General features: G+C 43.4%; 2 protein-coding genes across 3 annotated transcripts in view; one reads left to right on the top strand and one right to left on the bottom strand.

Moving 5' to 3' along the window:
* IZUMO4 (IZUMO family member 4) overlaps positions 1-7,931 on the bottom strand; it is a 9,432-nt gene extending 1,501 nt beyond the window's left edge. The window contains exons 1-10 of the mRNA XM_042479979.1: positions 7,452-7,931; positions 6,692-6,772; positions 5,777-5,848; positions 4,895-4,921; positions 4,291-4,366; positions 3,602-3,649; positions 2,391-2,405; positions 1,121-1,168; positions 890-907; positions 29-51 (exon numbers count right to left, since the gene is read on the bottom strand). Coding sequence (XP_042335913.1) covers positions 29-51; positions 890-907; positions 1,121-1,168; positions 2,391-2,405; positions 3,602-3,649; positions 4,291-4,366; positions 4,895-4,921; positions 5,777-5,848; positions 6,692-6,772; positions 7,452-7,764 — 721 coding nt within the window. The 5' untranslated portion in view covers positions 7,765-7,931. The remainder of the gene's footprint in view (positions 1-28; positions 52-889; positions 908-1,120; positions 1,169-2,390; positions 2,406-3,601; positions 3,650-4,290; positions 4,367-4,894; positions 4,922-5,776; positions 5,849-6,691; positions 6,773-7,451) is intronic.
* Positions 7,932-8,426: 495 nt separating this feature from the next.
* On the top strand, positions 8,427-13,931 carry MOB3A (MOB kinase activator 3A). Of its 2 annotated transcripts, XM_042479991.1 has the most exons (5): positions 8,427-8,527; positions 9,489-9,564; positions 10,730-11,252; positions 12,305-12,507; positions 13,174-13,931. In XM_042479991.1, the coding sequence occupies exons 3-5, from the start codon at positions 10,838-10,840 to the stop codon at positions 13,201-13,203; spliced, it is 648 nt and encodes a 215-aa protein (XP_042335925.1). In that variant the 5' UTR covers positions 8,427-8,527; positions 9,489-9,564; positions 10,730-10,837; the 3' UTR covers positions 13,204-13,931. The 2 variants fall into 2 exon arrangements, with proteins under 2 accessions (XP_042335925.1, XP_042335926.1); XM_042479992.1 differs by lacking the exons at positions 8,427-8,527; positions 9,489-9,564 and adding an exon at positions 10,250-10,589.
* Positions 13,932-15,190: the final 1,259 nt, after the last annotated feature.

The raw sequence follows: 15,190 nt of genomic DNA, 5'->3' as shown, positions 1-15,190 counted from the left end.
GCTCTTAATTTTAATGTTGGAAACTTACTTGTAAAATTCAGATTATCCGGGCTGGTGAAAGAAAGAGGAAGGAAGGAAGAGTCAGATTTTTAAAAGTGAAGGGAAGAATTGAGAAACATTGTGCTTAGAACCGCGTACATCACAAACAAGCTAGCTTTCCCCATCCTGGTCACCTCGATTGGACTACAAATCCTATCATCCTCAACCAGCATGAGTGAGACATAGGCTGCCTCTAACCTTAAATGTTCCATCTATCCAGGTAAGTATGATGTTCACAGGACTAGACAACCCAGGTTTCCTCTTTGCTTACAATAGGGATGGGAATCATGTAACTGTTGGGGATTGGGGCTCTCTCTGGATGAACAGGTTGAGTCTCACTTCATCCAGGATTCTGAAATATGAAATACTCAAAATACTCAAAATGGTCCACCTGGGTGGCTGAGACAGTGACACCTTCACTTTCTGATGACTCAGGGGACACAAACTTTGTTCCACACACAAGAATGGTACAAATATTACGTTTAAAATTACTTTCCGGCTATGTTATAAGGGATATAGGGCACATAACTGGGTCCCATCGCCAAGATATCTTATTATGTATATCCAAAAATTCCCAAAAATACTCTGCCTGTATGCTTTTCCTTTAAAAAAATGAAGTCTTTTAAAATTAGCCAAAAGCCACTCCACCTTGTGGCAAGGTATTGTTTAAGGTTGCATCCTTCATTACCTCTCTTGAAAAATACCCTTTTAAAACCAAACCCAACCCAACCAAAGTGGTACTCCAATATTCAGGTATGAATATTCATGGTTTTTGTCCAATATTCCCCACTCAATGGAGACTTCTGAACCAAATAACCCCCATCATTCCATTCTTGCTCTTGGGTTTTACCTTGTGGATGTGCAGTGGCTGAAAGATACAAATGGAGGTGAGGGGAGAGAAGGAAGTTAAATTGAGGTGGAAAAGCAGTTAATTTGAGATTGACTTAAACAATATGTGAGATGGAATACACACACACACACACACACACACATATATTAATGGAGTCATTTGAATCCTGAAGCATCACTCTTGGGCAACCCTCAGTTTTCCCCAATAGCTGTCAAGGAAATGGGTGCATACCTAAATCCAGGGAGCTGCTTTAATCCTACTGCCCACTTTTGTGGCTCCCTGTGGAAACAACAAACGAGTTTTTAAAAGATTTGCCCTCAGGACCAGACTATTATATACTGCAGCAGCTGAGGGTTCACTTGGGTGAGGCGAGGTGGATCCATCGCAGAAGAGGGTTTGATTCCCCACTTGCCCCTTGGAACCTCCTGGGTAACCCTGGTTGAGTCACTCTCCCAGCCTAAGAGGAAGCCAGTGACAAACCTCTGAATAAATCTTGCCCAGAAATCCCTAGAAGAGGCAGTATGGTGTAGTAGTGGCTCGAGTACAGAAATAGGGGACCTGTATCCAAATCCCAGCTTGGCTATGGAAACCCACTGGGTGACCTTAGGTAAGTCACATTCCCTCAGAGGAAAGCCATGGCTAATATGCATGGACTAAATCTGGCCAAGCAAACTAGGATAGGGTCACCGGGTGTCAGAATCAACCTGAAGACACACAGTCATGGAGGCATGGTTTGAGTATTGGACTAGGATTTTGAGGAACTAGGTTTCGAATCCTTGCCTAGCCCTGAAAACCTATGGGGTGACTTTGGGCAAGTGACATGCTCTCAGCTTCAAAAGAAGCCCATGTCAAACCTCCTTGGAATAAATCTGGTCAAAAAAACCCTCCGAGAGGATTGCCATAGGTCAGAACACATAACAACGAATTCATCTAATGCGCATAGATGATCTTGTTCTTTTCTTCTGAAAGCATCTGGAGGTTGACAAAAAGCCTTAAGCACTTGTTGGAATAATGGTGGGGTGTTTGACCCATACTCTCCAGGTGTTTCTAAACTGCAACCCCCAATGTTCTGGTAGGGGCTGATGGGTCTGATGTAGGACTCCCACCTTGCTCCAGATGTTTTGTATGATGATGATTATCATCATCATACCATTGGCCATGGTGGCTGAGCTTTCTGAGAGTTAAAAGTCCAAAACATCTGACAGGTTTCTTAATGAGCGAGGGAGCAAATGTTTTACAAAACGCCACCTTCACCTGGACAGCGTTCTGTCAATATCACCAACCAAAGCCATGTTGGGGAAAGCTTTAAACCAGGGAAAGGAATCATGCAGCCCTTGTGATGCACATGGGCTGTTAACTCCCAGCAATCCTTAGCCAACATAGCCAATGGTGAAGAGTGCTGGGGTTTGGAGTCCAATGACAAAATTCCCACACTGTAAATTAAGAACTAGTGTTGTTCACAACTTAATTTACTCAAAGATGCAGAAGGGTTTCAACTTACGAGCTCAAGCCGCTTCTGAAAGAGAGAGGGAGGGGGGAATAGAGCACATAGATTAGAAATTTTGTTGGCCTCACAAGATTATAAAATTATATTATATATAATATATATATAATATAGCAGTTTTGGCAATAAGATAATGTAATATTCCCATTATGTAATATAACTGCTATCTATGCTATAATATTTCTGATTTCTTTGTATGGTTGTGAAAGCTGGGCAGTGAAGACAGCAGACAGGGAAAGAATCAATGCATTAGAAACGTAGTGCTGAAAAGAGTTGGAGGGCTAAAAAGGCAAATAAATAGATCCAGGATCAAAGTGGCTTCTCACTAGAAGCCAAGGTTGTTAAACCAAGGCTATCATAATTTGGGCGTATCATGAGATGCAACTGACTCATTGAAAATGACAGTAATGCTGGGAAAAGTGGAAGGCAGGAGGAAAAGAGGGAAGCCACATGAATGATGGATTGACTCCCATGCATGGCTGCCCTGAGTTTACAAGACCTGAGGAATGTTTTTGCTAACAGAATCTCTTGGAGGTTTCTTAGTCATAAGGTTGCCATAGGTCCAAGCAGACTTCATGGCTTTTAACAACAAACCCCAGAAGGTAGCATACTGCCCTTCCTTTGAGATTTTGTTTTGAAACCGAAGTTATATGTCTTCGTCTCAGGGATGCTGTGTCCCTGCATGTCAGCGGTTGAGCTATGAATCCTTGGACTCCCTTTCAATTCTATGACTTAAAGAACAACCAGAGATCCCCAGATTGTTTTGGAAATCCATCCTCCCCAATTCAGACTTGGCACAGTGTATTTCTAGAGTCCTAACATTTATCAAATGTAGGTTGGAAGGGGAAGGCTTTGGAGAAATAAATAAATAAATAAATAATAATAATTATTTATTTATTTATTTATTTATTTATTTATTTCTCCAAAGCCTCCAAATTATTATTATTATTTGTATTTTCCCGCCTCTCCCAGGTGGATCGAGGCGGGATCACAACCTAATTTAAAAACAATACAGAATAACACACAGCACTTCAATAAATACATAACAGTTAAAAATTAAACAAGATATCACTGGATGACTCATGGATTGCAAATTCCAGAATCCGCCCCACACCTATAGCCTACTTGCTATTCTATTGAATGATATCCAGGTACTTTTCACAAGAAGCACCATTTAAAAGGCATTCCACCCACCGCTGGAAACTTACAAGTATTTGTAGATGCCCTTCAGCGCGGCTTCCCAACCTTCGGAGGACCTGGTGGGGAATTGAAACGGGAGTTTTATTTATTTTTAATAGCAACCTATCAGGCTTCAAGGAAGTGTTTTCTGAAGTAGAGCCTCCTACTTACCGCATACAAATAGAAAAACACCCTGAGTATGGTAACTGTAATGCAGTTTGCAATCAGGTTGCATTCTGGTGGAGCAACACTTACTTCTGTAGCAAACTGTCCTGCCCTTGTTAACAGGTGTACAGTGCAATAAGGTAGTTATAACTAGTTATAAAATAATTAACATTATAAACGCACTGTAATAATTCACATGTAACTGCAAAGGTTTATAGAAGAGTATGCCACCCCTCCTGTAAAAATGGTCCATAACACACTGCAGAAATAATCTAGTTTGAGACCGCTTTAACTATCCTAACTCAATGCTAGGTCTCAAACTGGATTATGTCTGCAGTGTGTTTTGGACCTATGTTTGTAGGAGATAATAGGATAGACCTTCATTCAACAACATTTTAAGGCATCCAAACCATGGAAGTCCTACAAGTACAGCTTTTCTTGGCTAGAGAATATAGGTATGTACAACTCCTCAAGTGCCTCAATATCGTAGTTGCCTCTAAATCCCCCAATTCCACATGCCTCCTTCCGAAAGAGAAGCATAAATGATCCTTACTCGCAGTTATATCCAAAACAAGTGGGTTTGGTCTTGTTGCAGGTCTCACAAGAGATTGCATCGTACTGGTTTATTCCTGCAAACAAAGTTGAAAAAGGAAGAAAATTAGTGGAAGGGAGGCAGAAGGGGTGGGTAATTTCTAGAGACACACTATGTCTGTCTGTCTGTCTGTCTGTCTGTCTATCTATCTATTGATCGATCGATCGATTGATGGATTGATCTAATGTCTCATCATTTTCCAATATGGGACACAGGATAGCTCACAAATGTGCAGGTTATTTGCAGCATAGAGAGGATCGTGTTGTACCTTTATGCTACATAAGATAAGGCACATTTCTGAATCAAATAAATGGCAACCCTCAAAACCTCATCCCAGCACCCGCATGGATGGATTCACAGTGCTATATACATGGTTTTATCAGTCTCTCTCACGTTTGAACTGTTTACAAATCAAAATTTCACATCATTTCTATCTGAATTATGAAGAAACTGGAGACTTTGGGTAAGAGTTTATCAGCCTGAAGCAAAGGAAATGTACAGCCAACCCAACTTTCCATCTGAAAGCTTCTGAGTCTGGCTTTCTCCCCCTTCCTGCCTCACTTACCACAATGGCGTTCACACTTCACTCTGCCTAAGTAAAAAGATAGGGAAAAAGAAAAGAAAAGAAGTTTGGACAGATTCAGCGTAGATGGTTGGGCATCTCATTCAATTCTGAAGTTTTCCCAAAAAGCCTATTAACATCAGGGCTGCAGTAAAGCAGTCAGTCAATCTGTCTGGAAGAGGCATTCTTACTAGCTGCCATTTCAAACATCATTCAAAACAGTGGCAGTCTTAGAAGAAGCATCTTGCCAACAGCTGTTTTAGGGAAGACCTTTCTAATTTAGGAGAGTCTTATTGTAGGGAGTGTCTTGGAAGCAGCATCCCCCTTTTTTGTACAAACGTTAGAAAAGTCATTCTCGCTTGCGGCTGCTTTTTCAGAAGAGGCATTCTCAAATTGGCTGCCTGTCTTAGAAAAGCATTCTTACTCACTACTGTAATAGCATTCCAATCCAAACAGGTATTGTTTTAACAAAAGCATCTCCTTTCTTTCATGCATGCATGCAAACAGTATGGCATTCTTTGTTAGAAGAGGCACTCTCACCCATTGCCATTTGAAGGGGGATTCTCAAACCAGTTGCCCATCTTAGAAGAAGCATTCCCACCCACTGCTGTGTGAGAGGAGGCATTCCTAGCAGGCACTGTCTTAGAAGAGCCATTCCCCTTCTTTCACACATGCAAGCATTAGAAGAGGATTTCCACCAGCTACCATTCAAAAAGGTATTCCCACCAGATGTTCTTAAAAGAGGCATTCTTCCTTTCCCACAAGTGCAAATGGGAATGCCTCTCCCTGAATGAGGCTGCTCCAACACAAACACACACACACACAAACAAACGTATAGATATATAATTGAAGAAACAATCTCAGAGCAAAGGAGGGAAGTCTCACTTTCAATGATGGCATTCCGTAGCATTTTGATTTGTTCCTCGAAAATGGAACGCAGGATTTCAGGAAGAACACCTTGGAAAAAGAACGGGGGGAAAAGAGAGAGAAATGCAAAATTATGAAAATAGTGACAAAATTGCATGCTACACTTTTGCATCAATACAATAAATAAATCATAAAGAAAAGCTGTATTGGCCACATCCTTTGTACGTTTACTTGGAAGTGAGCCTTTTGGAATTGTGTTAACTTCTGAGTGTATACATTTAGAGGATACACGACTTGAAGGCACACAACAGCAAAGTGAATTAGCACGCAGGTCAGTTTTATTTACTCCGTGTTTCTAACTGGGAATGTACAGTAGGATATTTTGAACACTGAGTTTGCTAAATCTGGTTACTTTTAGGGCACACAGACCCCTTGGACAGTGAATCATGGGGAACAGCACAGATATAAGAGGAAAATGATCCAGGAAGGAGAAGGAAAGAGGTATGAACAAGGCTTATTTCTGTGTATAAACATTGGGCAGATGGATAGATAGGTGGATGGATAGATAGATAGATCAGTTGATGGATGGATGTGTAGCTAGGTAGGTAGGTAGATGGATAGATAAAAGAAAAGAGACTGACTGTTGGATAGATGGAGGGATGGGTTGATAGGAAGACAGGTAGATGGATAGATAAATTGAAAGATGGACGGACGGATGGACGGATGGACAGATAAAGTGAAAGGCAGACTGACACATAGATGGATATTTGGATGGATAGATAAATTGATAGACTGATTGATGGATGGACATATAAATTGATGGATGGATGGATGGACAGATAAATTGATTGATTGACAGATGGGTAGGTAGATGGATAGATAAATTGATAGACTGCCTAATGAATGGATGAATGGATATAGAGGCATATTTACCTGGCTTGTATGTCTTGCCTTTAAACAAAGTGTCGAGTTTTCCATACACCTTGGTTGCTATCCTCTGGAGTTCCTCCATAGCTGGCAAAGAAAAATGCAGATGCAGAGGGGAGGAAGGGAAGGGAGATAGTATCAAACACTAAACCACCTCAAATCTTGCATTCCCTGCTCCAGAAAGTACTGAATGGGGACTTGCTCTCATTGACTGATGGCTGTACCCTGTTGGAATCCCTCTGCCAATTTAAGAAATACAGAAATTGTGAGTGTCTTGAGGCAGTGAATCTACAAGTTCAGGAACACTTGCCAGGGATCCTGGGATTTGGTTGCATCTACACTGTAGAAATAAAGCAGTTGGACACCACTTTAAGTGCAGCAGCTGTCTCCTTAAAGAATCCTGGGATTTGCAGTTTCACAAAGAGTGTTCTTCCCAAATCTCAGGATTCTGTAAAATGGAGCCGTGGTAAGTAAGAGTGGTGTCAAACTGCATTAATTTCTACAGTGCAGATGCACCTAAATCTCAGGATTCCCTAGGATGGAGCTATGGCCCTTAAAGAGGTATCAAATTGCGTTAATTTCTACAGTGCAGATGCACTCAGATCCAGGATGGAGCTGTGGCGTTTAAAGTGATATGAAACTGCACTGTTTCTATACTGTAGATGCACCCTCCCAGTCTTGTGGCAGTGAGTCCCACAAGTTAAGCTGTCCTGTTGCAAAAGGCTTTCAAAATTGGGTGTTATTTTTTGGCAGGGGGGCTACTCACGGATCTCAGGTGGCACCCCGAGGTTCAAGCCCTTGAGGGTGTCTTGGGCCCATCCTCTCAGCCTCCGTCCGGCCGCCGGCACATCCCCCAACCCCCAGGACTTGCGGCTCAAGTGTGGGGCATAGGAGGCGAAGCGGATGGCAAAATTGGGCTCGCACTGCAGGCAGGACCAGGAAGAAGGGATGGGTGCCAGGAGCAGCACCCGCGCCAGGCTCCAGAGGAGGAGACCCATGGCTTGCCTGGCCTCCCTCGTTCCATCTTGTGACATCTTCGGACGGAACATCGGAAGCCGGAGGGCATTCCGGCCCCACATTCTAGAACCTCTCAGGCTCTTGCGCTCGTTTGGCACTGCAACTCCCAGCAGCCCTAGACAGCATGGCCGACGGTCAGGAATGCTGGTTTGAAGTTACAAGCCAGAAGCACATGGATCATATTCTCCACTGTTGAAACCAGTGTGGTTTGAGCATTGGGACTCTGACTGAAGGTGAAGAAGATGTCTCACCTGGTGGGTTTCCATGGCCGAGTGGGGATTCGAACCCTGACCTACAAACCCTGGTTTATGCACACTGAACCGTCCAAAAGCGAAGGCGTCACCATCTCAGCCACCCAAGATGGACAATTTTGGATAAGGGAAACTCAACCTGTCCGTTCAGGGAGGGCTCCAAGCCTCACCTTTTTACAAAACTACACATCCCAAAGCAAAAAGGTGCCCCTCTCTCAGCCACCCAGGGATGTGTAGTTTTGCAAAGGTCTCTTAGTGCCTTGGTGCAGAAACAAACTCTACAGACGCCATGGTTTTTATAGCATGGAGCCATAGAAGTTCAAGTGGTGCCCAGCCAAACTGCCTTCCATTTCTACAGTGCAATCACTTTAACCTTTGCAAAAGTAACAGGAGGCTAGAAGTTGCATTCCTGGTGGAAGGAAGGGAGGAGGAAGAAAGAAGGCTTTTGGGTGTGTGTGTGTGTGGGATTAGGACCCGGAAAGGGAGGGGCTTCATGCAAAAAGCTTCCCCCAGGGAGGAAAAGTTTTGAACCTTCCAAATCTCTCCTCTTGGGCTTTTCCTGCAAGAGACACAGGTAAGGAATAAGAAGCACGTGGGAATCCAGCAACCCACGTGTATCCCCTTCCTCTGCTTCCTTTTGCAAATGCTTTTTTGTCCCCCCCCCTTAAAGAAATGATCTTTGCTTTGCTTTTGCAAGGCATGGCAGCCTCTGGGTTTCCGGTCCTTGCAACAGGCCATAAAGCAAAGTCACTCCTTCCCTCCTGAAAAAGTACTGTAACTTTTGGGGGGGAGGAGAGAGGAGTCCTAACTGTGTGTGTGTGTGTGTATATATATATATATATATTAGCCAGGGTTGCTAACTGATCATAAAAGTATATATAGAGAGAGATAGAGATAGAGTATGAAAGTTTCTCATATTCCTGTATCGTTCTTCGATGAACTTTTGTCTAAAATAAATTAAAAACCTACTAATTCTGACCTGTCTTTAAAAAAAAAATCACCCCCAAATTAAAAAGAACTGAATACATGATTTTTCCATAGAAACAACATAGTAGCCTATGTATTTATCACATAACAAACATGTGCTCTTGTACTATAAACATTTAAACACGACGCCTTTACAAAATCCAACATTTTTTCCCATTTCTTTTTGCTTAAGAGGAACCCTCATTGCAGTTTGTCCTTGCCTTTGAAACTTCATTCAGTTCTGGCATCACTTGACTAGCTCTTTCTGCACACCGTTGACTTCTTGGTCTTTCTATAAGCGAGGATGGCTCTGCTCTGATGTCAGTTAGATTTCCCCAGAAGCGGCCTTTTCATATGAGGCAGCTTCCCTTCCCCTAAAAGGAAGTGCTCTGGAGTTCATTACTCATTGTGGGTTTTTTAACCCAAGCGGCTGGTGGGGCCGAAAGAAACGAGAAGCACGCTGGCGATGGTAGAAAAAAGGAACTGCTCCTTGCCTTTGTCACAGCTCTTCTTAAAGCAGATTTCCTTAGAATTGTACTATATTTTGTCTTACGTTCTCTGCTCCGTAGGTCTTTCCGCCTCTTTGAAACCAATTCCTGCAAAGCTGTTGATGGGGATTTCTCCTTGAGGAGCAAAGAGATGCAGGTGAGACTTTTGATTTTGGTGATAGAAAGGACTTTTTTGGGGACCAGATTTGAATACTCTTTAGTTTTTCAGCCATTGTGGTTTGAGGAGGACTCCTGGAAACCAGGGTTTGAATCCCTGTTTGGCTATGGAAACCCCTTGGATGACTTTGGGCAAGGCACACACTCTTGGCCTCTTGCTGGTACTTTGCTGGTTTAAATTGTACACTGCCATCTAATCTCATTGGATGAAAAGCAGCAAAGGGTTTTTTATTTTAAACAATCCTATGAAAGCAGAAAAGTTAGAGTAGTTAGAGTGCTTTAGTGGGATTGGAGAGATCTATGTTCAAGTCCTTGTTCCATTTCTTCAAGACGTTTCTGACTTATGGCAACCCTAAGGCGAAGGTTTTCTTGGCAAGATTTGTTCAGAGGAGGTTTGGCATGGCCTTCCTTTGAGGCTGAGAGAGTATGACTTACCCAAGGTCACCCAGTGGTTTTACATGGCCGAGCCAGGATTCAAACCCTGGTCTCCAGAGTCATAAGCTGCTGTTATATTTATATACCAGCTCAACCACCGTGATTAAACCGAACCTCCATGAACAGAGGCACTTTGCCTCCGAAGACTAGCAGCCAGGGGAGATTGCTGTCATTTTGGATTGGAGGAGAAGGACTTGGCTGTCCCTCGCTTGAGTTGGGATGCTGGGTCTAATGATCCTTCAGAGGCCACCATTCCTACATTTATGTGAATATTTGCAAGCCTGTAAAGAGCAGAACTAGCAGCTTGGCTCTGTTCACTGGGTCACTGGGTTGTTTCCCTTGAGCTGTGAAACAAGATCTTCTCTGCCGGCTGAGCAGTCTCTCTCTCTTTCCGTCTCTGTTATTTCCACCTTCTTACCAGAACAGAAATGTGTTCGCCGGATGTGGTTGCCACCAGCCCTGAGCCAATTTCTTAGTAATGCTCTTGCATCTTCTCCCCATCTGAGATCTGCTGCTTTCTGCAACGGAAATATAGAGTTTCCTATTATCCACGTTTTTCACTTATCCCTGGTAATTCTGGGATCGATTATCCCAAGCATGCTGTATTTTGCTCTCCTGAACTTGTTGTCTAGATCTTCTAATGCCTTGGAGCATATTGCATATTTAGACCTCCTGTTCCCCAAATTTCACTGTGTATCTCTTGATTTCAGATTTTGCAAAGCGTCTGAATCACCTGCAAAACTTACTGAAGATTTAGTCCCTCTCTGGGAGTCCAACTACCGAAGGACTTAAAACAGAAAACATTGCAGGGCGAGGAAATGTCTAACCCATTAAAGCAGGTTTTCAACAAGGACCGAACGTTCCGCCCGAAGCGGAAATTTGAACCCGGGACGCAACGCTTCGAGCTCCACAAAAAGGCCCAGGCATCACTCAACGCTGGGTTGGATTTGAAGCTGGCGGTGCAGCTGCCGCGCGATGAGGAGCTGAATGACTGGGTGGCGGTTCATGTGGTGGACTTTTTCAACCGGATCAACCTCATCTACGGGACGGTCAGCGACTGTTGCACGGAGCAGTCCTGTCCAGTCATGTCTGGTGGTCCGAAGTATGAATACCGGTGGCAGGATGAGAAACACCGTAAGCCAACCGCCCTTTCCGCTCCCAAATATATGGATCTCCTCATGGACTGGATTGAGGTACAGATCAACAACGAAGACCTCTTTCCTACAAATGTCGGTGAGTCAGGATGGGGGGAAATTCGTAGATCTGAGAATGGGGCAGCCTCTGGGGGAGAGAATAGGTTTCTCTGCCTTGCCTCCAAATAGGAGGCACAAAGGCAACCCAGAAGTGCCACCATGACACTTCTGTTTCCAATTTCAGCCGTGAATCAACTCTTTCCATAAACTTAGAGAATTTAGGGTACAGTAGAAGATTCTCCCAATCTGACCCCTTTTTACAGCAGTGGTTCAGGTGGACTTCAGTTTGAAAGGCTGCAAAAAAGAGACTGGAGGAAACGTGCAGATGGCTAGTTGCACTTTTCCCATCCTTTGATTGCAGTAAGACAAAAGCCTTGGAGTGTAGTGTGGGAAATTTCCAAGTACTGGGAAGGAATCGTTCTCTTTCTTATACTTTGTTCCAACTTCCACCTGATGTGCTATGTTTAGTGGGTATTACCTGGATAGTTGCACTGTAAGATGAATGGAGGTGAATTATTTGTGTAAGAGGAGGCATTGGATTTTGCGCAAGCTTGCAAAATGTATACTCAGTGAGACAAAACAGGAATTGGGATACATGGGGGCTGCAAGTTCCCTGTTCCTCTGTGCATTTTGGACATAGGAAATCAGCATCCACATTTCACCCAGTACCCATGGATGCCTCCAGTTTCTCTTGAAAACTGATGTTTAAGTTCTTGTTGGTGACATTGTTATTGGTGTGTGCCTTCCAGTCGTTTCTGACTTATGGAACCCTAAGGAGAACCTAGCACAGGGTTTCCTTGGAAAGATTTATTCAAAGGAGTTTTGCTTTTGCCTTCCTCTGAGGCTGGGGGAGTGTGACTTGCCCACAGTCACCCAGGGGGTTTCCCTAGCCGAGCTGGGATTCAATTCTTGGTCTCTGGAGTCCTCATCTAATGCTCAGTCCACTACACCACACCGGCTGTCTGCTTCCTATGGAAACCTCCAATGCCCATGGACACCAACTGTCTGTGCCAAATCTGGGCTGGTAGACATTCAGCACTTGCCCTCTCCTTTCCTTTCCTTTTGTCTTAGCCTCTTTGATATTTCTCGCAGGTACTCCCTTTCCCAAGAACTTCCTCCAGATGGTGAAGAAGATCCTCTCCCGCCTGTTCCGCGTCTTCGTCCATGTCTACATCCACCACTTCGACCGCATCGCCCAAATGGGCTCAGAGGCTCATGTGAACACTTGCTACAAGCATTTCTACTATTTTGTCAAAGAGTTCAACCTCATAGAGACCAAGGAATTGGAGCCACTGGTGAGTCTGCAGTTGGGCTTGGCAGGCAGAGCCTGCTATTCCAAGAACGTATTCTACAAAATGGCTCTAGGAGATGGGTTTATTTGTTGTTGTTGTTATGTGCCTTCAAGTCCTTTCCGACTTATGGCAACCCTATTTTGCAGTTTTCTTGGCAAGATTAAGGAATTGGGAAGGCATGCATAGCTTTCCTACAACCCACATATGCAGGGAACCTCGAACAAGTATACTTTAGTTAACAAACCCTTTGTTAAGGCTGCGCTTACACTGCATAATTAATGCAGTTTGACACCGCTGTAACTGATATGGCTCCGTGCTATGGAATCCTGGGATGTTTACTTTTGTGAGAGATTTAGCCTCGCTCTGGTACGACAACTACAGATCCCAGGATCTCCTTGCATGGAGCCATGACAATTAAAGCGGTGTCAAACTGCATTAATTCTGCAGTGTGGCAGCAGCCCTAATTAGAAGCTTTGCTAATTGAGGTATGCTTATTGTAGGTTCCATAAATATAAGGATTGGGTTTTTAAATGCTGGATCCTGTGCTCAATTTATTACTTTGGGTTTCTGCAATACGGAGGCTGACTTGATTTTTTCAGTGTTAAAAGGTGGGAGAGGAAACAAAAGCATTTGTGTCAACACCTTCCCTCTGCCTTCTCTTTTTGACAGAAGGAAATGACCTCCCGGATGTGCCACTGACCTTTGGGGACCCTTCCTACCACTTTGTGAGCCAGGCCTGCCCCACGGGCATCTCTTTCTCAGGACTATGGAACTCCTCTCCACTGCGTAGTGTGCCAGCATGGACACTTCCCTTTGAAAAACGGCAATAATCGTAGTAATTATGTGTATCTTCGTAATGTTAAAAATTATTTTTGGCGCTCCTAGTGCAAGGGTGGGCAACTGTCAGCTCCAGAGCAGACCCCAAAACATGGGTTATACTGGACTCTCTACTCGAATGTTTTGGGGGAACAAGGAAAATCCCCAAAAATTGGGGACCCATCCAAGTGCAACTGTTTTATGAGATTCTTTTCTTCATTGGATTATTGATAGAGACGTATATGTTTTAAAGAAATTGTGAATCTTTGGGGAAAGGACCACTGTTAAATATAATATATATGTATATATTTTTAAGGCTGACAGTCTTTTTTTTTCTATTACCCCAAGCCATCTCTAGGACTCAGATGTGGGGTGGTGGGGTGAAGAGGGGTGCAATTTTCTCAGCCCCCAAATTCCTATTTTCAACAGGGTTCAGGATTTGTCTGTTGGGTCACAAGAAGCCTTTGAGTCAGCCAAATAATTCAGATTTGTGTCTCGGTAAGTTTTGAAAGGAGAGTTTAGCAGTTAGCTACCCCAGTCGGACACATTGGAAACCAATAGAGTTTTGGGGATATTTTTAAAGGGAAATAAAACTTCTGCAGAACCCTGTTTCCACTTGATATCTTGTGTAACAAGTTGCGTCTCAGCTGTTTTGTTCTTGGGGAAGAGGTTGGTCACAATTGTGCGTGTGTGTTCGATACGAAACACGATTTGATCCAAATCAAAGCTTGGAAGCTTCTGTCCATCCTCCTCCAACCAACAGCCAATTTCAGTGACTGTTTCCTAAAAGAACTCTCCTGGAGGGGAATTTGGATTGCTCATTTGCTTTGGAAGTGAATGTCTCTTTCAGTTTGCAGCTTCTTTCTGTGTGACATTGTCTTCCCTAACATAAACACACTGCGTCCTTCTCATTTCTCAGACGGAGGGAGATTCCAGATGGGAATTTCCAGCTTCTGGTAAAAACTTTTAAAGTTGATTTGATGTCCCCTCGCCTTGGTCTGCCAACAAATCCTGGATCTCAAGTTACAGTATTATAAGAAGGGACTTTTGGAAGGAAATCCTTCAAACCTTTTTTTTTTTAAGAGAGGAAACCAAAACTACATATAATCTTTCCAATAATATATTCCTGAGTCTCTGTTTTTGTTTGGACCTCTGACATACTGAGCTGGGTGCAGTTTTATCTTCTCTCCCCCAGCCTTTTACTCTTTGCTGGTTTCTTGGGTCATGAAAAGTCAATGGAATCAAAGATTATTCTTAAGTGCTGGAAGGAATCCATGACAAAACTAACCCTCAACCACTGCTTAAAGATCTCTAAAGAATGAGAATCCACTGCCTTCCAAGGGAATCCATTCTAATGTCAGACAACTCTTACAGTCAAGACGTTCTTCCCAATGTTTAGGTGGAATCTCTTTTCCTGGAATCTGAATTCATTTGTGTTTTCATCTCTAGAGCAGCAGAAAATAAGCTCGTTCCATCTTAAGTTGGAAGGAATCCATGACTAAAGTAAACCTCAACCACTGCTTAAAGATCTCTAAAGAATGAGGATCCACCACCTTCCAAGGGAATCCATTGACTTGGAGGACAAAATAGGGGGCATACTTATCAAACTTGCAGATGACACCAAATTAGGGAGAGTAGCTAATACCACAGAGGACAGGATCAAAATTCAGAATGACCTGAATAGACTAGAAAGCTGGGCCAAAGCTAACAAAATGGAATTCAGCAGGGAGAAATGTAAGGTACAGTACTGCACTTAGGGCAGGAAAAAAATGCACAGATCTAGGATGGGGGACACATGGCTGAATGAAACTATGTGTGAAAGGGATCTAGGAGTCCAAGTAGATCATAAGCTGAACATGAGTCAACAGTG

The sequence above is a fragment of the Sceloporus undulatus genome, chromosome 7, assembly GCF_019175285.1.
Source record: "Sceloporus undulatus isolate JIND9_A2432 ecotype Alabama chromosome 7, SceUnd_v1.1, whole genome shotgun sequence".
Taxonomy (NCBI): Eukaryota; Metazoa; Chordata; class Lepidosauria; order Squamata; family Phrynosomatidae; genus Sceloporus; species Sceloporus undulatus.
This window is presented reverse-complemented; position numbering and strand designations above follow the sequence as displayed.

What these genes read in the sequence shown, in the direction of transcription:
- MOB3A (XM_042479991.1), top strand. Translation starts at nt 10,838, where the DNA reads ATGTCTAACCCATTAAAGCAGGTTTTCAACAAGGACCGAACGTTCCGC. An exon ending in CCTCTTTCCTACAAATGTCG is followed by an intron (nt 11,253 to 12,304) that starts GTGAGTCAGGAT and finishes TATTTCTCGCAG; the next exon opens with GTACTCCCTTTCCCAAGAAC. An exon ending in CCAAGGAATTGGAGCCACTG is followed by an intron (nt 12,508 to 13,173) that starts GTGAGTCTGCAG and finishes TCTTTTTGACAG; the next exon opens with AAGGAAATGACCTCCCGGAT.